This window comes from Anolis sagrei, chromosome 1 (genome assembly GCF_037176765.1).
Source record: "Anolis sagrei isolate rAnoSag1 chromosome 1, rAnoSag1.mat, whole genome shotgun sequence".
NCBI lineage: Eukaryota > Metazoa > Chordata > Lepidosauria > Squamata > Dactyloidae > Anolis > Anolis sagrei.
In genome coordinates, this window is record NC_090021.1 from 192,223,210 (window position 1) to 192,249,727 (window position 26,518).

Genomic DNA, 26,518 nt, shown 5'->3' on the forward strand with positions numbered 1-26,518 from the left:
GATTGTTGCTCATGCCACTAGAATTAGATTCCCAATAATTTACAAGTGTCTATTCAGAATTTCAGCTGTCAGTAATTTGTATTTGTTGATCCTGAATATTTATTATCCTAAATATTCAGAAAACTTCCACATTTGCTGAGGTTAAGGGTATAAGAGTGCTACAAAAATGGAAAACACATATTTTTGAACATATTTTTTCAACCTTAGGAAACACCTCTCTAGGAATCTTTAGGTCCTCCAACATGAGGAGGTTGACCGTAGAGTGGCACTGGAAGACCTAGAGATTCCTAGGGATATATTAATCAAATCCTGGAGTAATTAAAACTGCAAAAGTGAAACCCAGAAATATGGAGAGGCAACTCTGTTATAAAAATAGCTGTGGATTGCATGATAAAAGGTAGGCTATACTGTTGTTGTTTTGCAAAAATTCTAGCAACAAAAGAAGCAAAGGTACATCATTATTAATGATCCATGATTTAAAGGTATTTAAAAAAATATCTAAAGCTCCTAAATTGCACAAGTAGACTCTCATGTCTGAAACTGGTGTTTTTCACCAGAGATGCTCTGAAGGATTTCCAGTCCTTTGGAGAAGATGCTGGAATTAATTTGATTTGCCATCCATATCTATTTCACTGATAGAAGAAGCCCATTGTATATGTCCCATACACAATGTCCCATATACAATAGTAGTGAATAACTATGATAATCCCTCCTCTTTCAGAATTGGGTCATTTTTATTTCTGTTTAGACAAACTGAAGAATGTCTCAGGCATTTGAGTTGAAGGAGGGAGAGGGACATATTTAACAAATAAAAATAGCGTAACTGTTTATGTTGAGGGCCTCTTAGATTAGATGTGTTTCATATATCTATCATATATGCAACAAACACTGACTTTTTTGACGGAAGTTTGTATGTGTATTTGCAATCATTGCAAATATGTGTGCTTAGAAAGTTCAGTTGGCCTTGGCTTCCAGTGCATGCTCATTGTGTGCTTCCAGTTTCAAACCATCTGTTTAAATATTAGTGCGCAGCATATGGGCAAGTAGTGAACACATACGCAGTCCAAAGTATAAAAAGGCTTTGGGCTTCTCTATTTCTTGGAATGTAATGCAATTTATTTCTAACTTAAGGAAAAAAGAACTAGGGGTTAGCTGGTTTTATAAAGATATTAGTGTTATGATAGAAGTGAGTTCATGCTGCCAGAAGAAAGAGGGATAATGGTTGGGTTGAGGTTTCTAGAATAAAGTCAGATTTTGTGTGTGTTCTAGACAGGGTTAGTACACCGGTTGCATACTGGTAGCAAGAAGGAAACTGTGGCTATTGTAGCTTTATCAATGAGTTTGTGGCCTGAGTATTGTTTTTAATTTAATGACTATTATGATAATTTGGTTATAATTAATTGCTATTGTTTTAACTGTATGTATTTATGGTTTTAGACTGTGTAATTGATTTGGGGCATCGAACTGCTGCCTTTGTTAGGCGCTCTGAGTCCCGTCCCCCCCCCCCGGGGGGAGGTTGAAAAGGGCGGGGTAAAAATGCTGTAAATAAAACAAAATAAGATAGCCAGAGCTGTCATATGTAAGAGAAGACAGCTGCTTAACATTGGAAGCCTTCTTCTCCCAACAGAGACTTTTTTGAGGGAAGTTTGTATGTGTATTTGCAATCATTGCAAATATGTGTGATTAGAAAGTTCAGTTGGCCTTGGCTTATTTATTTATTTATTATTTTTATCCCACCTTTCTCTTGATACAACTCAAGGTGGCTACCAATAAAGATAAAACAATGCTAATTAAAAACAATGTAAATGTATTCAAACATAGACATAAAAATGGAAAATAATTGGAACCATGTTATTAAAATATCCAAACATTAAAATATTAAAATGTATTAAAAACTTTACATCCAAAAATCCCAAAATCCTCAAAATACCATCCTTAAAATCTCACCCCCCCCCCCCCACTAGTTTATAAACACTTGATGGCAGAGAAATGCTTTGTTTGTTTTCATTATGTCATTGAGTGTTTTCCCCTTTTTTGTTTGGAAACCGTCCAAAGTTCCTTCAAGGGAGATAGGGTGGGTTATAAATAAAGCTTATTATTTACCTACATATGAAAGGTGTGCAGAACTGGGGCCATCCTGGTATAGACTTCCTGGAGAAAATGAAGTATGTACTCTGCTGAGTACCTCAATTAAAATATTGTATTTTGAACTCATTGCCCTCTTTCCCAAAAACAGTTTTACAGAGCATGAATAATTTTTGCCACATCTTGTTCTATTACAGGCTTGAGCTCATTAATCATGGTGGATCTTAAATGCATGTATTTGCATTAGATTAGGGCTACAGCATATTCAAAGAACAATTTAGTTGATTTTTTACCACAATCACTCCCCTGCTGTCCTTTTCACAAAGTTTTTAAATGTAACTTGTGACAGTATCTTGAACTTGATTGAACTTTGCCATCGAGTAATTTGTATTCTCCCTTTTCTTTCTTTCAGACTGTTGATGCCACTTCTATGCAGGGAAATGGTAGAATTATTGGACAAGAGCAACAGCTTGGTCAACCATACCAGCTTATCAAACTATGCATTTCTTTATGGAGTCTTTCCAGCAGCTCCTGGCGTTGCTATATTTGCAACACAATTCAACATGGAAGTAGAAGTTGTATGTCTCCTGAAAGCTATTCATTTGATTGAACAAATGCGAAATTAGAGTATACATTTTAAATGAATTTTTCAAAGAGATGCCAGCATACTGACTTCCTGTGTTCTAGAAAAATAAGAACACAATCCAACTTGAAGTTAAACAAATTGGTTTCATTTTGCTTAAGAGCACCTACTCCTTGCTTAGACAGATCTTAAGAGTAGCTTTGCTGCCTAACTTTGGAGATTAACCTCAACTAGAAAAGCTAATGTTCTCAATAGCAAATATGCACAGAGATCTAGAGACAGATATAGAAAGGAAGGACGTGTACTAAAAGGAAGTGTGCTGATTTAAGAGGTTTTGGGCAACATATTTTGGCAATATGCCATAAACTTTTAAAAGTATTGGTAAAGCTTATGCATTTTTTATTGTAGCTTTATCTTCTATTTTTTAAATCAGTTGCAAATATTAAAATTTTGGCTTTGCTGCCAAGAGTTGAGATGTTTGAGAAACATAATGTTGGAGGGTGGTACTCCTCCATAAGAATAAGAGAATTGCTTTCTGAATTTTCCCCTTTGCTGAAGCACTTCCGATTACATGAGATCTTTGGGGCAAAAAAGTTCTCTGTGGGAAGAGCTGCTCAGATTCTGTTTTTGCACTCCCACACTCCTCCCTGGTTATTTTCCCACAGTGATAGTAACTCCTCTTTTTTGTAAACATAGCTTATTTAAGGATATACTGTGGTAAACTTTTCATGTTCAATATATCAGAATGTTCAAGGAACTTTTAATGAGATGGCTGAGGTAACCACTCAAAGCTTTAACATTGTTCTGGTTATTTATTTATTTATTTATTTATTATTACATACACTTTTACTCCACCCCTCTCCCCCCGAAGGAGGACTCAGGGTGGCTCACACTAGCACCATATGATGCCATCATCATATAAATAGTCAACAATAGATTAAAACATTAAAAACAATTCATTAAAACAGGGGTCCTCAAACTAAGGCCCGGGTGCCGGATGCAGCCCTCCAAGGTCATTTACCCGGCCCTCGCTCAGGGTCAACCTAAGTCTGAAACTACTTGAAAGCACATAACAACAACAACAATCCTATCTTATCAGCCAAAAGTAGGCCCACATTTCCCATTGAAATACTAATAAGTTTATATTTGTTAACATTGTTCCTCATTTTAATTATTGTATTGTTTTTAAGTGTTTTTTACACTACAAATAAGATATGTGCAGCGTGCATAGGAATTCATTCATTTTTTTTGCAAATTATAATCCAGCCGTCCAACAGTTTGAGGGACTGTGACCTGGCCCTCTGTTTAAAAGTTTGTGGACCCCTGCATTAAAACAACAGATTACACGTGCCAGTTAAAACCAGATCCAGTCAGGGTTAAACAATGTCACAATATCCTAAATCTTCTTTCCAGTGGTTATCAGACTATAATCTAAGTGCACCAGGGGACTGATAGATTGCCATACAGTAATACAAACAGATTTATTTCATTGTGAACACTAAGAATCATGTAACATTAATATTGTGTTTACTTGAATCTAATGCTCACCTTTTTGACTCAATTGCCTTCCCAAAATTAGGGTGTGCATTAGATTCGCGTAATATGGTAAATACATTTTTGGGTTTCAGGGTTTTGAAAATAGAGGTGTGCATTAGATTTGATGGCTCATTAGGCTTGAGAAATAAATACTGTTAACTTTGGAATTGTCAGCTGCTTTCTCTTTCCATGGGCATTCTGGGGTTTGTTTTTATTCTTCTAAGCATTCTGTGTATATCATGTTGCGCCATTGGCATTCTTCTGGCCAGAAATAATCATCATCATCATCATCATCTTTATTTATACCCTGCCACCATCTCCCCAAAGGGGACTCGGGGTGGCTTACATGAGACCAAGCCCGGTAATACATAACAGCAAAAATACAGAACAGCAAGATAACAAAATAGAAAGGATCTTGGCTCCAACTGAAGACTAATGATCGGTGCAACTCATGACAAAATTTTTCCCTTCCTTCCCATAAAGCAATTAGGGAAATGGTTATGTGAATTTATTTTGGGTAATTTCCCCAGACTGGGATATTCTTGAGTTGCTTCACATACTCCCATAGTCTGTGCAACCAGTGACTGTACTGCCTACAGATTGTGAGGGCCATTCCCACTACAGTTGGAGAGGGAAAAACATGTTTGTATGTGCATCAGGTCTTCTAGGCCAGATTTTGTACATAATTTTGATTTTGTTCAAAAGAAATAGCAAAGAGGCAACAGTTGATCAGAATATAGGGGCTCCTGTGGCTCTGTAGGATCTGGATCCATGATGTCCAACTACCATGCATTGTCACACCCTAAATTAGCAAATGATGGTGATGTGAATGCACTCATGCTGAAGCATATGTATATATGTCACTGCCATTTAATAATACAAAGTGTGATCATCTGGGTTTTTTAAAATATCAGTTCAGGAACTGAAACCCTGTAGATGAAGTTGCCCACTGTAAAGAACATTTGAATCCCCCCCCCCCATGTCTAGAAGTATAATTCCAAAAGTGTCCATGTTGGCAGGGCCTCTGGGAGGTGAAATTTTAAATATCCGGAGGGTCACTTTACCACCAACCCTTATCCCACACTCCTGATTACTTCATGTGACTGGACAAAAAGGCTGTGCCCAAAAGGGAAAAAGTTGAAGGAAATAAAATGCTATAGAACAATGGTTCTCAACCTGTGGGTCCCCAGATGTTTTGGCCTTCAACTCCCAAAAATCCTAACAGCTGGTAAACTGGCTAGGATTTCTGGGAGTTGTAGGCCAAAACACCTGGGGACCCACAGGCTGAGAACCACTGCTACAGAAAATGCAGACGTGTTAAAACCTTCATCTGTGGATTGTTCATCTAATAATGCTATGGACTGTTACTTGCTGAAGTAATTTTTCAGTGGGATTATTGGGTTCTTTTTTATGATTTCAGATAACTTCTGGGATGGTGATCAGCACTTTTGTTTCTGCTCCCATCATGTATGTTTCTGCTTGGCTGTTAACCATTCCTTCTATGGATCGAAACAGACTGGCATCAGCAATCCAGAATGTTAGTTTTGATATTAGCATTGTCAGTGTTGTCTCTTTGGTGAGTATTAAGTGATCAGAATGTCATTTTTTGTGTGCATGCGTATAGAAAAGAACAGGTAGGAAAAATCTGATAGAATTCGCTTAGGAACAAACCCCGCTGCACACTTGGGTATGTAATTCCAAGTAAAATACAATGCAGTATTCTGCTTTGTCCAGTTCTCAGAATAAAGACAGAGTAACAGAACTGAACAATCTTATCTCTGTAATAATTTAACCTTTTGAGGTTAAAAGGTTGTCTTTAATACCAACTACGTGATAAATGTAAACAATACATTTGTCCCATCTTATTTGTAATTGTAAGGCAATAAAGAATAGAAGTGTCTCTCTTGAAAACTTATAACACCGGCCAAATACATTTTTTTCTATTTTGCCAGATTATTTTTTAACATTTTTGCAAGTAATCAAACAAACATGCTGGTTTTGCCAACGGTGTGTGTTAAGTGATTCATCCTGTGAACTAGTGTGGTATTAAGTGTGTTTATTTTATTGTAATACACACTTTTCTAGTTTCCCTCTCAGGGGGATGGGGGATTTTTTTTTGTTTAAAAAATTATCTGCACTATGTGTGCGGAATATGCATATGTGGACTTAGAGGAAAGCTCAGTTTGTCTGCTATTTGTCACATTTGCAGACACAACAGAGTAAAAGATGCTGCTCTAGCCATGCCTATCACCTCTCTCTCCACATAATCTTTTGTTAGTGGCTGGGAGAAAATTGATTGAGATCTACTGGTAGATTGCTGCATGATTTGCAGAAGGTTGTGTATCTGTGCATGGCAGGAGGTTGGATTAAATGGTTCTTGTGCCTTCTTCCAAATCTATAATACAAAGGATTCTTGACTCCGTAATATTTACTGATACCTTGATCCTGTTCTGGGGGCCCAGTTCCATCTCATGTTGTTCATCTTGAATTATACTCTTACAGTTAAGAAAGCTTAATGAGGAATTTGTTTTTGTATTGCAGGATGGTGAATTTGGTTCATTTTTGGAATTAAAGACAAATTCCTGGACTCAGAATTGTTTAATGCATAGTGTTTACCTTTTGCATTTGACTTTGGCTGGTGGATCTTGGAATTCTAGTAAAAAAATAAAGTACAACACACAACCACCATCCCTTAGCCCCTACCCCTTTGCTTTGTAATATTTTTTCACTGTACAGTAAATATGTTTGTGCCTTGTAGTGTAATGTGATATAATGTATACGTAATACAAACTACTACTTAGTACTGTTCTGTGTTTTGGAAGTATCAGAATGAAATAATTTCATTATTGGAATTGGTACTCAAATCTTGAACTTATATCCAAATAGAAAGGTAGACTTAAGGAAGTAGCCTGATTCGCTGGTAGTGAATCTTTGTAGAGTAATCCTGACATTTCAGTGGCTACTTGCTTCTAAAAATTAGAATACTAATTCAAGCAACAGATCCGTTTTAAACTATAACCTGAGAAATTATGGCTTTATTCATTGGAAAGATAAACACTAATGAATAGTTGTCTTAGCAGAAAAGTGGATTTAAGAAACATTTCTTTAAAGTTTGAATACCACAGAAATAAAGGAAATGTAGCATTTTGTGGTTCCATGAGGCAAGGGAACCTTAACTTAATCTACAATTTGTTTTTCAGATCTGGTCTCTTGGAATTATTATCTTAAGTAAAAAGTACAAACAACTTCCTCATGTGCTTACAACTAACTTACTAATTGCTCAGGTCAGTACAAACACAATATATATATATGTAATTGTGTGGTCTTGTAAAAACAATTATTTTAAAATTCCTTGAAAGTAGGAACTTTAAAAACCCATGTTGCTGTCACCATGGTAAAACTAAGAAGATATGTACCTGACTCAGGACCAGTATGCATGTTGAAAGAATGTAAATCAATATTGAAGTAAGAATAATCATCCCTCTGTGGTTTTGACTTCTGCAGATTTGATTATTCACATAATTGAACAAAATTGTCATGTCTCGGAATCTCTAGGTCCTCTAGAGCAATGTTTCTCAAACTGTGCTCCTCCAGGTGTTTTGGATTTCAGCTCCCAGAAATCTCAGCCAGTTTACCAGCTGTTAGGAATTGTGGGAGCTGAAATCCAAAACATCTGGAGTGACTCTGGTCAACTCCCTCCAGTCATGTTGCAGAACCCAGAGAGTTGTAGAGATAAAACATTTCTAACTCCTATGGTAAGCTTCCAGCAGAAGTTGACCCTTGAGTCATGCTGGATGAATCAGAAATTCTTCAGGAGGTGTTCACATTAAAATATATATATATATACATTTCTTTATTAACTGAGGTCCTGTGCTCCTAACTCTAGTGAAATGCTGACTGTACATTATCTGGAACAAAAGAAATCTGAGAACACCTGGACAAGGGATTCCCAAACTTTTTATCCCCACTGCAGCTTCTGTGGGTCTTTGAAAAAAAATTGGTTAGGAAATGGCGTAGAGCCGGGAATTGGAATGGGATAGGGGAAACTGAGTGGAATCTGAAGTTGTGAGAAAGAGTAGATGGAAATTCCTGTTTGTTGGGTACACCCAATTGAGTACACTCAATTCTTCTCCATGGTCTCTATGAATTGCACACATGGGGTTTCCTGTCGTAGTCAACTGTGAATCGCACATATGGTATTCCTGCGCCTGCGCAGGCCAGCTTCAGAACCTTCTAGAAATCAAAAAGCAATCCATCCCCCTCATGGCCCCGCCTTCCCCCCACTCGGGTATATAAGACCCCAAGGCTGGGCCAGCCAGCTAGTTCTCTTTTTTCCGCCGGATTGTAGGCATCAGCTAGTGAACCTTAATCTTTGGACTGAATTCTCGTGCTTGACTTTGGACTGAACAAGGTATCTTTCTCCCCCTCTTGACTACGGACTGGACTTGGCTACTCTTTTGGATCTCCCTTTGATTGATAGCAGTTGCTGGCATGACGACCACTGCCTTTAAGAAATGCGCCGAGTGTCCCAACATTCTCCCTGACACGGACGGCCACAATTTATGCCTCGCCTGCCTGGGAGAGGCGCATCTTAAACAGCCCTGTGTGATTTGTGCGGCCTTTACACCGCAAACCCACAAAAACAGGGAGACGCTCCTCAAAGCGGCCCTCTATGAGAGGGCCTTACTGCCGCCACCCTCCGTTAGGCCCCCAAAGCCATCGGATGTCTTACCTGGCGAGAAGTCGATGCAGGGCATGGTGCCTGCCAAGAAGAAGGCAAAGAGGCAGAAGGAGCAAAATGGCAGCTCGGCTGGAAGCCAAGAGAAGAGCTCCTCAAAAAGGGCGGGAAGACCAGTGACCGCCATCTTGCCTGGCCCAGCGCAGCCTCCTCCCCAACATGAGAGGGAAGCAGCGATCCTGCTGATGTCGGGAGACCCGCAAGCCGAGGCCCTATCTCCCCCCGCGCTCGCTCGACTTCCGGTGTCGACGCAGGGCAGGGGGCTGAACCTCTCGCCGCCGTCTCTCTCTCTCTCTCCTCTCCTGACTTGAGGGCTTCTCTGAGCATGCGCGAGGCACTGATCGCCGAGGCAGTACAGCTTTCGGAACCTTCTAGAAGATAAAATAGACATTTTAGCCCCCAGCTAGCCCCGCCCACCCCCCTCGAGTATATATAGCCCATGGGCAGGGCTAGCCACCAGTTCTCTTCTGCCGCAAAGCAGCCAGAAGGCGGGGCATGACACTCGAGGGGAGGTCGGGCGGGGATGTGCGAATTCACAGGTGACTACTCAGGAAAGAGTAGATGGAAATTCCTGTTTGTTGGGTACACCCAATTGAGTACACTCAATTCTTCTCCATGGTCTCTATGAATTGCACACGTGGGGTTATCTTGCACAGAATACCACTCTGAACTTTCTAGAGCTTATTGAAACTCGCTGGCAGTAGCCCCGCCCACTTTCCATGTCCTATATATGGGTACAACTCAGCAAATTCCCAGTTCCTTTATGTCTGCCACAGCAGCAGCATGTAAGAATTTCTTCTTCTCTCGGTGCCTGACTTCTTACTTTTGGTTTTACAATCATCAGACACCATTTGTTGACTATTTGCCATCTATCTGAAACCTTTGATCTTGGGCTGACTGTCCTCTTATCTGACGCCCCAACCTTGGCTTCCTCTTTAGTCACTGTTTCTCTTGCTGTTACGACCTCTGCCTCCTCCTTCAGTAATTGCTTGGAATGTGGAGGGAAGATTCCCAGCAGACATTCCCATGCAAAATACATCCTCTGCCTTGGCAAATTATACGTGGTTTAAATGTACCACCATTACCAGGCTTTCAAACTGCAGGGAAGCTTACCTAAAGACTCTCTGTACGAGTCTGTTTTGAGGGTACCTGGATAGTCACTAACCAAAGAGCTGGGTTGTTGTAGTTTTTTCGGGCTATATGGCCATGGTATAGCCCGAAAAAACTACAACAACCCAGTGATTCCGGCCATGAAAGTCTTCGACAAACCAAAGAGCTGACAAAAATGTCCATTCCATCCACCATCTCAGAGCTGCTGGTTTAACTCTGGACTTCCTTGGTCCATAGGTGTCAACAGTGATCTCAAAAGCTTCATCACTTTCAGGTCCCATACAGGTGTCATTGGTGCCTCCACCTTCTGCCTTGTCATTTTGTCTGACGATAAGGAGATTTCTACTGGATGGCTCCATCTCACAGGCTAAGACAGCTCCATCACTTTGTAATGTTGTTTTGGTTCATATAGAAATTTATATAAATGTAATGGATTAAATCAATAAATAGATAAAATTAAATAGGTAAAAATCTTTTAAAATTAAGTTGTAAATTAAGCACAATTGAACAAAAAATAAATATAAATAAACATAAACTAACATTTTCTTCTTTTTAGTTTGTAGCCTGTGTTGGAATGATAACCTGGAATTTCACAATTGAGAAGAGAAACATGGTTCTCCAAATTCTTGTCTTCATTTTCCTGTACAGTTCACTTTACAGTACTTTTTTGTGGACAGGTAGGTGTGAAATCATTTGTACCCATATAATAAATGAAAGCTTTCTTTTTTTGTATGAAGTACAGTGAGTACTGGTGTAATAAAGTAATTATTTAAAGAGAATCTAAAGGGAAATCTCTGGGTTTTAATATCTGCCCATCTGGTTTATTTCCATTTTGGTGGCCTTGAGCAAACCATTCTATCTTCCACCATCAGTCCCATTTTCCATTGCAGAATGGCTGGCAATATGACTTAGTAGAAAAGATTGCTTAAATCAGTGGTTCTCAATCTGTGGATCCCCAGATGTTTTGGCCTTCAACTCTCAGAAATCCTAAGAGCTGATTAACTGGCTGAGATTTCTGGGAGTTGTAGGCCAAAACACCTGGGGACCCACAGGTTGAGAACCACTGGCTTAAGTATTATGCTAGGTCATACTTTGAACATATGAAAGTGTTACAAAATATTATTTCATGTTGCACGAATACAATGGCTGTATTATTTTTAAAATTAAAAAATATCTTTTGAAAGATCAAACTAAACATCCATCATGCCATATGCCTTAGGCGAGCCTGTCCTCAGAATTGAGGCCCTAAGATCTCTTTTATGCCAGATCATTTTTCCATGGTCTACACCATGCACATGCAAACTTCAGCCCTCCAGGTGTTTTGAACTTCAACTCTCATAATTTCCTAATAGTTGGTAAGCTGGCTGGGATTTCTGCGAGTTAAAGTCCAAAACACTTGGAAGACCGAAGTTTGCCCAGGCCTGGTCTAAACGTTCTAATATACTTTTGTATATGTTATTTTGTGATCTTGTGTAACTCGTGTTAGTTGCCATATATTAGAATCATAATGATTAAAGCATCCTTGTAAAAAAGACTGCCATGTGATGTCCAGGGTCCAGAGACTCTGGGAATAGTTTATCTGAAACCACCTAATAGCTGAATTTGGAGCAGGAAGCCATTTTTCAGTGGAATCAGAGTTGGCAAAAAATACTAGCTATAACTCTATGTTCAATTAATTGCATATTTACTTACATAGGAATTTGGGAAAATCAGACATTTTAATCAAACGAATATATTTTGTGTTCCATCCGTCAAAGTACTCTGGTGACGTAAATGGTGCTGATGAAAGCATTGTGCCACCATTTTACTATTGTAAATTTGTTACTACTAATTGATATACATTTCCCGTTTATGAAGAGGTCAAAGTTGGGCAGTAGAAAAATAGGGCAGTTGGGAGGCAGAGTTAAAGGTTTGGTATATGATTTTGTTTGTTTGTTTGTTTGTTTGTTTGTTTGTTTGTTTATTTATGACATTTCTACCCTGCCTTTCTCACCCCGGAGGGGACTCAAGACGGCTTTACATACAAGCAACAATTCAATGCTCTAAAATACAATGTACACTTAAATAAATATTAAAATAGAATTTAGAAGTACATTAAAATAATTAAAACATTTAAAAACAATACATTTAGAGTTGAGCACGTAATTCACGAACGTAATCCGGGCCATTTCAATGGTCATTGCACGTTGTTCCAAGCCTATCTATTGCACAAGTTCTTTAAAAGCTTGGTCACAAAGCCACGTTTTCACTCTCTTGCGGAAGGTCAGAAGGGAGGGGGCTGATCAAACATCACTGGGGAGGGAGTTCCACAGTCGAGGGGCTACCACAGAGATTGACTCCTCCCAGTGACTTTATGGATGCAATGAGATACAAACTGGTAATTTTATAAATTGTGGTTCTGTCTCTTAGCTGCTTTGCTGCCAGCTTCTTTATTTAATTGGGTTTTCTGTCATCTGGCTGGATATATTGCAGATATCAGAAATCTGGGTTTCTGCAATAAGGATAGAACCACTATTCAGTAGTAGAGCGCATACAGTAAATGACACGGAGAAGACCCTGGCGTAATCATGGGTAAAAGGGCTGAGAAGAGTCTTATTTGAAATTCCAGAGAACTGTCATTGTAGAGTATGGGTAATATGGAGCTGGATGAATGAATTGGCAAATCCTAAATATGGCAACTGCTGTTGCCCCATCACCATCACCACTGCTATTTACATCGCCAGCATGCTTACTGTACGATCTTATTTGAGTAAGCATGAGGGATTTTGGGGGGAAACTTGCTTTCAAAAAAAAAAAAGATGTCAACCAAACATGTCCATTTATTTCATTAGGTCTCTTATCTCTGTCTCTGCTACTTTTGAAAAGAAGAGAAGCCAAAAAGATCCCTGTTGGATTTATCATTATAGCTGGCTGGGGGTAAGTTTGCAGAGTTTCTGTACTAAGAGAACATGCAAGAAGTGATAAACTAATGTTCGATATGGTTTATGTTGTCTTTTACTTACTGTAGCATCCCAGCAATTCTTGTTGGAATCCTGCTAATAGCTGGTAACCACACTGATGATATTGACTCAGCATTTTTTTATGGAAATTACCAGGTATGGATATTGCTCTGAAAGTTGTCTTTCTACATATCACTGTTTTGGAACCCTACGTGCTGTTTCTGTGTATATTTCTATGTATTACATCTGCACTGTTATGAGGAAAGTGTTAAATGCATTTTGAAAAGAACGAGGTCATGACAGTGACATTGTGTCTCTGAACTCAAAATGTAAAGAATTTTCTAAGATCCGGATCTTTTACAAACATGTAAGAATTTGGGAATGTCAGTAGAGTGGTGAGGTTGATATAATCTTTTCAGTTTGTGAATTTTTGAGTATAATATCAACTGCCACATTTGATTTATCAGTTTAGAGAAATCAGAGGAGGGGTAGCAGATGAATACATAAGGTTTTAATATATATTTTTATGTGTCAGGAGCGACTTGAGAAACTACAAGTCACTTCTGGTGTGAGAGAATTGGCCGTCTGCAAGGTTTTAATAAAGCTAAACCAGGCTAGCATGGGAATGAAACATGGGCTGCTCTAGGATGGAAGGTGTGCCCATCACTTGTCTTGTACAACTCTCCTGTGACATGTAAAGAACCTAGTGATGCTGTTGAAAGGCCATAATATGTCCTTCCTATGCAACAGGGTTTTACATATGCACATACTTAAGAAACTAATTGTTGCTTGCTTTTTTGCACACCACAGCTCTCAGTTTGGCTGATAACACTTGGGTATGTTAAGATTTATAAATCAGTAAGCTACACATTGCCATAAAAGCAAGCAAAATAGAGTAAAATATTCAAATGTAGACAGCAGCGTGTTTAAAAATCCAGCTGCAGCTTCCAAGGACTTTGCAGAAGATAAAGTCAGGTGTGCTTGCTTGGGAAGGAAAATCTATAGGAAAAGTACCAACACTGGAACTTGCAATTAATGCACTTCAGTTGTTTATATAGGATTGAAGTGTTTTCTTCTTATATAGAATGGCATTTTCCTAGCATTTGAACTTTACTTTTCAGCCTCTTTCTTGGTACAGGTTGAGTATCCCTCATCTGGAATCCTGAAATTCTCCAAAATCCATAATTGTCTACATGTTGAGATAATAGCACCTTGGCCTTCTGATAATTCAATGTACACAAACTTTGTTTCATGCACAAAATTGTTAAAAATACCATGTTTAAAATTACCTTCAGGCTATGCATATAAGGTGTAATATGAGACATAAATATGTTCAGACTGGAGTTCCATCTTCAAGATTACCTTACTATGTATGTACATGCAAATACACATATTCCAGAATCCAAAATACTTCTAGCCCCAAGGATTTTGGATAAAGAATACTCATCATGTAGATGTAAAATAGCCTTTCTATGAAGGGATAACAATTCTTCTATTCTACATATTCCTATTAATATGAGGACAGGATTTTGTAATTCCAGTGAAATATACAAAGCAATTGGATATATTACAAAAGGTGAGCAACATGATGTGATTTATGTATGGTTTTCAGTCAGGTGCCTTCAGGAGAGAAGGCAAAGAGAAAGGATTATGCCTGCAAAAAATGGACTTGACCAATGATAATGAGTGTATCTGTAAGATCTGGCGCAAAAGGCCTTGCTTAAGCAAAAGTAGAATTCATTTTATTCAGTGTCCAAGAAATGTACCAAAATAATTGTTTCATGTGGTCAGTTGAATGTGTAATTTCTGCCCTTCTCTCTCCTTCCCATGTGCACAGATGATTATCACAGCAGTAGTTGTATCCATCAGCATACTGATATCTGGGATATCACTCATGTGTATGAACAGATCAGGAGTGGAGGCCAACTATGTGGCTTTGAACCAGCATTCCCAACACAGGCAAACAGAAGAACCTGAAAGGGAAGTTAGTGAACAAAGTAGATCTTCAACAAGTGGCTCTCATTCTGTACTAGACTCTTCCACAGAAAGAGGTACGGTGAATGGCTATTTAAAACTTTGGGGCGGCGGGGGGAATCATTCTTTGTTGTTACTGTTTGCTAAAACCTGAACCAAACTGTTGCCTTTCATTGCTTCTCCTTGTATTTGCCATTGTCTGAAATGCAGTAGATTCCCTCAGGTGAAAGTAGGGTTGGCAGTGGGAAGTAGAGAGAGAGCATACGCAGCACAGATTGGATGTATATTAGAGCTTCTTAGCTATCTAAAGGACTTCCTGTGGTAGATCAGAGAATGTATCAGTGTTTGAACTACAAATGCAAGTATATGTAAAATATATGACTGTGTATGCATAGACAAAATTCCTACCTGAATCACCATCACAAGTATATCTATATGTCCACTGTTAATTTGTCTTCTTTTTTAAAAAAAATTGCCTAGTTTTTCTATAATATTATATGAGTGTATGATACTTTTGCCCACTATCTCTTTTTTTCCCTTTGTAGAATCCTGTGCATGTCAAAAAGAGAATGAAGGCTTATGCTGTTCTGAAGGTGAAGCAGTATGTGGTACTAATGCTAATGATAACTGCTCTGTATCAATTGAGACAGGTACAGTGCTTTTCTAGTCTAGTATGATATTCAGTATAACTTAAAATTAGTATAATAAATACTTTTATTTTGCCAAAGACATTTTCACAGGGAGACCTAGGCTTCAGTCCAAACTACAATCCATTATCTGTCCTTTCCACTTATTAGCATCTTTCTCAAACTAATTATGGGAGTGGGGAGTATATCTAGAAATCAGTAGTATGACAACATCTCTGGACCTGCCCCGGTTTGCATGGATCCCACGTTTCTTTTTTTTCTTTTTTTCTTTTTTTCTTTTCTTTTTTTTTTTTTTTTGCTTCTTAGGGTTATTTCTTTCTCATAAACATATACAAAAGACAAAACTAAGCAATAGACAGGCAAAACTAAGCAATAGTTCAGGCAGGCTTCCTAGGCCGCCTGCTGTCCACAATGCCATGGCAGATACTCTTTGTGACTGTTTAAAAATGTTTTTGCTGCCATCTAGTGATAGATGGAAACATTCCTAAATTGTATGGTTCCTGGATTTGATTTTATTTTTTGCAAACAAGATGCTTTAATTTCCTTCCTGTATTATCATTTGTTCTTCTGGAATTTGGTATCAGAAAGAGCCAAAAATATTAATACATTGATCTTCATCTTTGAAAGGCTAGACTATGTAAAGAAAATGTTTTTGTTTAGAAATGCTTCTGCTCTAACTGGAAATTTAACTGTAGAATTAAAAGTCTATTCTAGAGAACTATTTTAAAAACCTCCTAAACTTTTTTAGTGATAACATCTGCTAAGGGTGGTATAGGTTTCATTAATTACATTGTCTGTTAAAACTCAGGTTTCTCTTCTGGAACCAAGCTTCAGAAATAGTACCTTGTAATTGAAAGACTGGGGAAACTGTGGTGTTTGCCTCAGTGCTTCAAAAAACAAAATAGTACTACTAAAAATTAGTGTTTCCTTTTCAGATTATTAAGCAGAACAGTGCCGCTTTGTTTTTCAGCAAATCAGTGTTTGAGTCCATGTAGTTCTCAGAGGTGTGTTTTGGCTCAGGAAGAACAGCTTCTGCAAATTGGAGACCAACAGCTGACTAGACATGTGTTACTATGCCTGCTTCTCATTGTGGGCCTTTTTGCTGTAAGTATTTCACTTGAGGGATGGGTTAGTCTGTGGGAGAAGGCAAGAAAAAAAAGTTTCTATTCTGTTCCCATAACAGTATGTATGCATGTGTGTTCGTGTATGTGTACACTTCCGAATCAGCAACATGGCAGTGCAAAAATTGGCAGACTGGCATGAAAAGAGAAGCTGGATAGTTGCAAACTGATGTACGGCATTCTTAAAACATTTATTTGTCAGAATAGAGCTATAGCCCTATTACAACATTTATGATCTATTTTTTAAGAATTAATGTATTTTATTTATTTATTTGTTTGTTTGTTTGTTTGTTTGCCACACTTATATCCCACCCTTCTTGACGCCAAAGGGAACTCAGGGCAGCCTTACAAAGGCAACAATTAGATGCTGGTTGTACAGATATAATTAATAAACAAACAAAAACATGAAAACCAACCAGTTAAAACATCGTATTAAAACAACAATTTAAAATCACATAATCCAGGTCATAATCCAGGGCCAGTCCGAGTTGTCAATGTTAATTTATAATCTCTCATTGCACTCTTATAGTACTGAAACAACATTTATGATCCATTACTTACATATGTCGAAAGGGTTAGTTCTTCCTTTAAGGATCATCCTGATAAAAAAAAATCTGCATTTCTCAGTGCATATAAGGTACCACTTACACATTCATCCTAAAATCATCAATATTTCTAAAACAATGTTATTTCTAAAGTAGTAAAACAAGTATAGGTCTGTTACATTTTAGACAGTTGCCACCCCATTCTTATTGCTAATTCCAGCCCCTCTTTTAGATGTCTTAAACTTATTTGATTTGATGGCACTGTCTTATGTAATATTACATAGCTTTACACCAGTAACTTGCCCCAGTCCTACTTCTAATGGAAAGACTGTAGTTAGTGGTAAAATCACAATTTGCACATGAAATGTCCGAGATTCAGTCCCTAGCATTTCCAGGTAAGTCTAGAAAGAATTTCATGTGATGTGCTATTGCCTATTGTGGGCATGAAGGGTCTCCAAATGGCGTTAAACTATATTTCCCAGCATTTCTTGCCAATGGCTAAGATGCCTAAAGGTGCATCTACAATGTAGAATTAATGCAGTTTGGCACCACTTTAAGTTCCATGACTCAGTGCTGTGGGATCATTGGAGTTGTAGTTTTACAAAGTCTTTTTCCTTCTCTGTCAAAGAATGCTGGTGCCTCACCAAACTACAAATACCAAGATTCCATAGCATTGAGCCATGGCAGTTATGGTAGTGTCAAACTGCATTAATTCTACAGTATAGATGTACCCTAAGGTTTCTGGAAATCCAACAAGATCCGGAAGGTGGCACCGTTCCCTCTACTGCTATATAAAATACATAACTGGAAGGACCAGTGGTTTGGCTTGGTATAAAACAACTTCCTGTTTACCTTACTTAAATCTTTGACATAATGGTATTTTATAAGCCTCTTGCATGTAGTGATGGTTGAATTACTGCTCTGAGTCCCTCAGGGAGATAAGGCAGGACATAAATAAAATTGTCGTTGTTATTGTTGTTATTATTGTTGTTATTATTATTACCAGCATAATGATATTGACACTTCTATTGAGATACAGGGATGGGACTAATGATAATTGCTACCATAATTTTTATGCTTCCATGCATTTAACAATAATACACAGCATTAAAATATATATTTTTTTCACAGAATCTAGCCAGCTGTTTGTGGTGGTTGTTCAATCAAGAACCTGGAAGACTCTATGTCGAATTGCAGTTCTTTTGTGCTGTATTTAATTTTGGTCAGGTAGTTATTAGTGCTGAACTAATGTTATATCCTATCGTTTTTGAGAGTATGTGCCACTGAAGTTGATTAAAAACACATACAAAGATTTGGATTTGTTTGCAAGGAAAAGTGAGATTAATTTTTTTATCTGTTGCTTATCTTGAATTTGATAAAACCTATATCAAAATCATTCATACTTCTTATTAGACACAGTTGTTAGACTTCATGAGGCATTTAGTTGCTTTTGGGGGGGGGGGGCAAGGAATCTGTACTTTTTTGGAATTAATTTTAGAACTAATTGGAGATTCCAAAATTGGTACAAAGGTAGCCCAACATACAGTGCATTGCAGTTAACATAGCAGTTATGCGGCCCTGTCTTCACAACCACCAGTTACTGAATTGTGTTCATTCTACTCCCCTTCTGGGTTCTCTCAGTTTTTACCTATATGTTAGATATGATTATATTGAAAAGTATACAGCATTTTCGAAAGAAACATAGTTTTGCTTTGAAGACAGGAATCATGTGGTCCTCCAGAAATGGTTAAACTTCAGCTCTCAGCATTCCCCAACGTTGAGTATGCTTGCTAGAACTGCTGAGAATTGAAACTCAACATTTAGAGGACCATGTAGTTCCCACCTTTGTCTTAAACATTACCTTAAAAGTTCGCTTCATATGTTGTATTAGAGAAGGTAATTGAGGAAAAATAATTTTGTTCTTGGCTTTGACAGCATTGAAACACTACTAAGAGTGTGTGCTTAGCAAATGTCTCATTTGTTAGGTTTTGTTTCTGGAAAATCATTTTTCCAGTTACTGTGTATTTAAAATGCAGTGTTACAAAAGTTATTAAAAGTAAGTTTGTTTTATCTTTGCATTAAAATTAGATGAACTCCAAATATTATGGGGAGGATTATTCTGTACTGTTGATCCTTTTTCTTTTCTTTCTCAGGGATTCATTTCATTTGGAATTTTTGGCCTCGATAAACATTTAATTATTCTTCCATTCAAGAGAAGGTAATTTTCAACATAAATATCTAAGTATGTTATTGGTAGTGGTCTTATAAACTAAATCTTACCAGTATTCTTCCTCACCATTCTATCATCTACTCCAGAACTTTTTGAACTGACTGTCGTGGCATATCCACAATTTTTTTCTCCTGTGTGCAGGGACCAATATCTTAAGTGTGCCATATTATTATTGTATTTGTATAGTCTTGGAAGTTCTGTGCAGTTTGGCAGCTAATGGCCCATACAGCACCACTTTGGGCCACACTGATTTGCTCATCCATGCTTCTTTCTTAGTCATTTTGAATAGAGGCCACAACTTTATATGTCTGGATACTGAGAAGCATCAGTAAATAAACAAATGTAACTGTATTAACACATTCTAGGTTTATTCAAGTAACCATTGGTGCAGTTGGTATTTATATGTCTTGGGGTGCACATATGCATTTTTGTGTGCATACACACATACAGAAGTGTAAATAAATAAACACTTTGATCATAGACATTCCTTACCGTTGGTTTGCTTATACTTAAGAACCGAGATACATTATCATTTGGCACCTACATGTAATGTGCAAAGAATATCCATACACAGTTCTGAGTTCTGGGATTTGCACAGGTTTATTCACCACAACTCACTGTTGTCTCTGTCGATAATAAAAACCAACTATTTTCTCTTATCAGAGACTGCAGCAGCGTTCAGCAACCAGCAATGCTTTCGTTTATTTTTAAAGCCAGTAGAGATATCTTGATGAAAATGTTATTATTATTGTTGTTGTTGTATGGCTTCAAATTATTTTTTTACTAATAGCATCAACAACAAAAGATATTCTAATGAAGAAGTTGCATAGAACTTAATTTCATAATAAGTAAAAGAGGGAAGCACTGCGGAGTGTCAGGATGTGATTGCTTACCCGTTTAAAATCCTAGATGGGTCCCTCTTTTTGTGTGGGTATTTTAGAGAACTCTGATTTGATCTGTGCCATTGTTGCTCTTTTAAGAAAGAAATCAAAACACAAACCACTCCTGGCATTAGGAGAAAGACAAGCAACATTTCTAGTCAGATTAGATCATAGGAACAAACAAGTAGGTTTTCTTAACACACGTGCACTACACTCCCCAGTGTGCTATCTGTTGCATTACATGTACTGGGTTGGTAGCATGAATTTAACTGATTTCCCCCAAAATGTAAATAATTGTTTTTTAGTATAAATAAAATTGGGATTTCTCTGCTAACTCAGAAGTTGTCCGGATTGAACACTAGAACATGTACAAATTGAATATTGACTTATATGATATAATTAGTTTTACAAAAACCCATAAAGCATCCCTATGCATGTGGTTCTCTTGATTTTATAGGTTTGGACCCAGACTTTCCTTCTGTGAACAGAAGCAAGTTTATATTCATGTAACGAGGCTGGCTTCTCATTCATTTCTTCATTCTCCCCTTCTCTCATTCTCCATTCGTTTGTATACACTGCCTAACAATCTTTCCTGATGGTTGGGTGACACTCAAAAATGATATCATGTATGGGTAGAAAAACTGACTGAAATGTTTAGTATAAGGTGCTCTATTTTGCCTTTCTTTTTCATCTGTGCTGTCATGTGTCTATTTTAAAATAGTTTTCCCCCTCACTAGATTTGAATTTTTTTGGGGAAGCAGAACAGTAGAACGCAGGGAATCATCTGTACCTGAGGAAATCCGAATGACGTGCCAACAGTTTGTTAATTACCACAAGGATACGTGTGTAAGGAGCATTGTCCAAGATAGAAGGTGTGGCTGTTTGTTAGTAGAAAGATTCATTTAAACCCTTGTTGAGTTGGGTGTAATGTTTATGTTGTGATGGAAATGTTTTCAAATAATGCTAAATGGACACACAAATAACCTGCTGATTTTTGGGTGGTTGGGAACCTAAGGTATGCATGGTCTTAAAGTAAAAGGATGGGAAACTCTGTTCGAGGTACTTTTGTGTTTGTATGCGAAGATACATGTTAACAGCCTGAAATCATTGGCTGTAGTTTTTAGTAAAGACCAGAAATAATGTTAACATTAAGCAGAAATACTAAACAGCTAATTAACATTCTTACTGGGTGGAGCCTAACCAGCCTTCCTACAAGTTCCTACAAGTTCCTGCTTCGTGGCATGTTCCATGCTTGTAGTCCTAAAATTATCAGTCTGTATTTATTTGAGGAGTCTCAGATTTTAAAAAAATCATCATATCCTGGATACAGCATTGGTACTATCATTGTTGCTTTTGATGGGACTGTAAGTTATGGTGGAGAGAATACTAAGCTATTAAAATGTTTTATTGTTCAGTTAGAACAATATTTGCATTTTTTTTACGTTTCTTGAATGAACAGTTTTGTCTTAAAAAGAATTGTTTTATATTCAGAAACATTTGTTTTAAATATGTTTTTGTTGGGATGTGTTCATTGTAATCCTTTGTTTACTTCCACACTGTGATATGCATTCTTTTGACCCCTCTTACCATTGTATTGTTCTAATGTTTTCTCTTCTTCTGTGTTGAACTCTCTGCTTCAGAACTTTTCTCTTTGTGATTCCAGCATTTTGTGTGTCCATTGCTTTGCTTCATTAATTCAGATTAACTTTTGCTTCTTATTTCAATTAAAATGCCAAGAAGTGTTGTGATTGTTTGCTGTCTTGTGTAGCCTCTGGTGGGCAGCTTGCTTTAAATCTAGAGTATTTTCTGCTAGATATATTTTAGAATATTTGTTTTCTGTGAGACAGCATTTTTAAACACATTTTTGCATCACCATGTCAGTGGAAATAGAATGTAATCTTTTTCCAAATGCTATTCTTAGTATCTTGTATACTAATGAAATTTTGGAAGAATATGCAGGCTTATTTACTATTAGCATGCAGTAGTGGGGCGTATTCCATTTATACTTTAAAATCAGAAGCACTAAAAGACAGAATAGTCCTGTCATTCTTGGCACATTGTACTTAATGTAGTATTAATATGTAGAAGTCACTAAAAAGCCAACAACAACATTTTATATGGTGAGTGTAATATCTTAAAGAACCTTCCTACAATCCATCATCCCATCCCAGATGTAACATCTGCATGGCACTATCAGACATTTGCAGTGATGGTTTGTGGGCAGCTGTGCCAGTATGTATACTAGAGAGTTGGCACAACAGTATAATGTAACTGCATGCTAGTACACTTATATTGCATGGAGCACAGCTTCATACAAAGGCTAATAGCAGCTTTATATAGAGCCTGTAGAATGCAATATCCAGCTTTTATTTGGATGACAACGTAGAGCAAGCCTCTTTAACCCGTGGACCTCAGGTGTTTTGGACTTCAGCTCCCAGAATTCCTGACCACTGAACAAGCTGGATAGTGCTTTTGGGAGTTGGAGGGCCAAACACTTGGAGGGCCACAGATTGAAGAGGGCTGACCTAGAGGTTGCTGTGCTTGTGAATGTTTGGAATGCATAGTCTAAACACAGTTATAACTATTGCAATGGAGGGGGTACACCATACAATTGCTTTGCTCTAAATTCTTGTGCATTAATTACTTCATAATATACAGTACTTTGAGATCCTAACTAGTAGGTAGGGCAATGGAGCTGTCTTTGGCTTGTTTCACACCGGATTTCCGCTGAGAAACTGTATGCATGAGGGTTTTTTTCTCTTTCATATAATATATTTTTAAGAATTTAGAGCCTTTCACATGAGTTAAGTCAAAACTTTCTCTGTGACATACAGTTGTCCATATGCAACCAGCATGTTTATGCACAACCACTTCTCTTTCGTCTTAAACATTTAGTTCAAGAATAGAAGTATATCATCCTCTACTGTTTTGTGAAAGCCAGGCCATAACCAGGCATGTTTGCATGTGTCACTGAGTCCCCACGGGGAGATAGGGCAGGACAAAAATAAAGATGATGATGATGGTTATTATTATTATTATTGAGATTTTGAAGGTTATGATTTAGATCAATCTTCTTTTCCAACTCATAAGGAAAAGGGATGGAAGGAGAATTCCATTTTTGGACTTCCTCCTCAAACAGTCTTGCTGGTAAAACAAGAGGACACAGTCTTTGTTGATTCTCTTTCCTTTGCAGCCCCAAATACTATCTCCCCATTGCTCCCAAAGTAGACTGGGAGGGAAACATAAGGGACCAGGACAGGAGGAAAGCAGTGATTTCCCCCCCCCCCTCCTCTTTTCCACCTATGGGACTTTTCTATTGGTTCATAAGCTCCATACTGATGGCAGGAGTAAATCTATCTATGGAAGGCAGAACTTGGATACAATCTGTGATTACACTGTGTAACACAATATTTGTTCCTGGGTTATAAATGTTGTTTCCTAATTGGTTCTATCATAAAAACATGGAACATTTTATTAAACTGCGAAAACTTGCTTTTTGCGGGACATCCTGCAGCACATTGGACTAGTTTTTCAATGAATAATTTCATAGAGTCTCAGTCAATTCAACGTAGTTTGTGGCAGCCACAAAAATGAAGTTTCTGGAGTATAACAACTACTTTCAAAGTAAGTACCACACAATTAAACAGAAATAACACTTTCAAACCAGGAACATAATTTTTTCCCCAAATTTTGTTACCTAGTGTTATAAATGGGAATCAGTGGGCTGTTACTATTACTAATATTAATCTATATAATGAATTGTGATCTTGTGCATGTCCAAGCTTAAATAGACTTAATCTTTCAATCAGAGTTAGGGAAGAAAGCAGTCCAAATTTACTCTCCAAAAAACTTTTAATATGCACATGACTAATATGGCCTTCTTTTAACATACTCTTAACTATCATGCTGTCTTTCCTTGTTTCCTCTCTATTTCTTTTCTTTGCCTTCACCCATCAAACAGTGGTGGTGCAAGATTTAGAGAACATGTGGGTGAATCCTTCCTTTGACATGCAGGTGTGGCACAAAGACGGTGACTGGGGTCTTCTTTGGCTGCGACCTGGTGGACTGGCTCATTGAAGTGGGGCTTGCCTCAGACCGTGGGGAGGCTGTGGCCTACGGAGAAAGACTCGTGCAAGGAGGCGTCATCCAGCATATTACGAATGAATTCGAGTTTCGGGATGAGCAGCTGCACTACCGTTTTCTACCTAGGAGATCTCTAAGAAAAGAGAGCCATCACAATGAGGAAGCGCTTAGAAGCTAGCCAAAGAGAGTATGTTTAGGCTCTTCACTGACACGTGAAGGCATATTTTAAAATGGTGTCTTCACAGTTATAAGGTGGCTCTGTCTGTCTTCCACCCAAAGAGAATTATGATGTCTCATGTTTTGAATGCTGACTAACAGAAGTCACTTCAGGGAATTATTTTAAATCATGGTACAAAGGTACAAAATACTCAGCTTTGTTTTTGGAAAGAACAATTGTTTCAAAATATAGTTTTTTTGCCTATGAAAACATCAGGCTTGTAGAATCTGTTGTACCTTCTCTTCAGTTTAATTCTAATTTTGTATGATGTCTTGCACTAGTTAAAAGGAAGACGGATAGCTATTACAATGTTTTGGTACCATCTCTTCACTTTTGAAGATTATATTCTCTTATTTATATGGACATTACAACTGTGAAGATTGGCATGTTGGTTCATCACAGCTGAGAAATTGTGAGATGATTTTTGCTGTTAGTAGTTCCCCTGTGAGTAAGCCAGAATTTTTTAAAAGCAGCTTGTAGTTCCAGTACTGCCAGACCTCTTGTATCCTGGTGAGGTCATAGTGCAGGGCTTGTTGCCCAAATAGGTTTTGTTTTCCAGAAGATTCACTTTCATAATTTTTTCTTAAAATAAATTGGCTTATAACTACTGAAAATTAATATAAACTCAAACTACTAACAGAGTCTGGCTTTGTTGACCTCTCTGAAGTTGTGGTTAACTTTGTTCCTCTTAATTAGACCTACAGCCTATTATAAGAGAAAACCAAATACTTGAATTTTATTTGACTACTACTTTAATTATGCAACTTAACAAATTCTGATATTTTTAAACATTATAATACAGATTTTAGAAACCGGTCATAGGTTTATTCATTGGTAAAATGCAACCAGATGCCAATAATCTCCTGCCCCTTCCATATTTTTTAATCTTTAGATTTTCTTTGTTACATAAAAAAAAATGAATCATGAAGCATTTTTTCCTGTTCTTTTTAAAACTTTTAAGCTGACATTGAAGAATAGAAATTGACCACCTTGTTTACATTTGTGAAATAGGAGAATTTTGAACACTGTCCAAAGATTTATTTATTAATCACCATGTTTACGGAAAATAAGTTTCTTATGACTACTGCTTCATTCATCATGAGCACTCCCCATCTAATTAATTTCTTATCCAGTGGCTGGTGGGAATGTTCTATTTTTATAGAGGTATGGATAATATTAGGGAAAAAAACAATCTTCTTTAACGCGTGGCTGTTACTTCCTAGTCTTAGAAGCACATCCTGGCAGGCTAAATAACATGTCAGTAGCCATAATAAGCATGTACTGTAACATGCATGGGAATTGTAAAAAACAAAACAAAACAAAAACATCATTTTTGTTGTGAGACTGGCAGTCCATGCACTCATGAACTGCCACATTGACAAATCCTTCTGTGTTGTATGAAAACAAGCCTATGCTTATCTTCCGTGGTGAAGAAAACTTATTTTAAACTGATGTTTTAATCTGAAATGCAGCTGAAATGGAATAAATATTGCTGTTACATTTCTGAGATAATCATGTTTCTGTCTAACTTGAGAAGAAAATTACAGGCAAATGTGTTTTGGAAGTAGTTAATATTTCTGCATTCTTGGGTATTTCAGTTTCTCAATAAAATCAGCTGTTCTATCTTGTAATCTTTGCTTCTTTATTTTCAGACTTGAAACATTTTTGCCTAGCCATAAAGGATCAACACAACATACTCCATGAAGTGGCTTAAATTTGGAATGCTAAATCCAAGTGATTTGGGGTTACTATTACTGTATATACTCAAGTATAAGCCTAGTTTTTCAGCCCTTTTTTAGGCTGAAAAAGTCCCCTACAGCTTATACTTG

The 26,518-nt window shown here is 37.5% G+C and overlaps 1 protein-coding gene across 3 annotated transcripts in view; it reads left to right on the top strand.

Moving 5' to 3' along the window:
• Positions 1–26,320, top strand: part of GPR155 (G protein-coupled receptor 155) — a 42,798-nt gene extending 16,478 nt beyond the window's left edge. For 2 of the 3 annotated variants that reach the window (XM_060779330.2, XM_060779338.2), the window contains exons 4-16: positions 2,498–2,663; positions 5,625–5,780; positions 7,405–7,488; positions 10,609–10,729; positions 12,884–12,968; positions 13,060–13,147; positions 14,829–15,042; positions 15,511–15,615; positions 16,583–16,716; positions 18,410–18,505; positions 19,432–19,496; positions 21,127–21,261; positions 24,404–26,320. In XM_060779330.2, the coding sequence (XP_060635313.2) occupies positions 2,498–2,663; positions 5,625–5,780; positions 7,405–7,488; positions 10,609–10,729; positions 12,884–12,968; positions 13,060–13,147; positions 14,829–15,042; positions 15,511–15,615; positions 16,583–16,716; positions 18,410–18,505; positions 19,432–19,496; positions 21,127–21,261; positions 24,404–24,650 (1,696 nt within the window). In that variant the 3' untranslated portion in view covers positions 24,651–26,320. Of the gene's footprint in view, positions 1–2,497; positions 2,664–5,624; positions 5,781–7,404; positions 7,489–10,608; positions 10,730–12,883; positions 12,969–13,059; positions 13,148–14,828; positions 15,043–15,510; positions 15,616–16,582; positions 16,717–18,409; positions 18,506–19,431; positions 19,497–21,126; positions 21,262–24,350 lie in introns of all 3 variants that reach the window. The other variant, XM_060779347.2, reaches the window with a different exon arrangement.
• Positions 26,321–26,518: the final 198 nt, after the last annotated feature.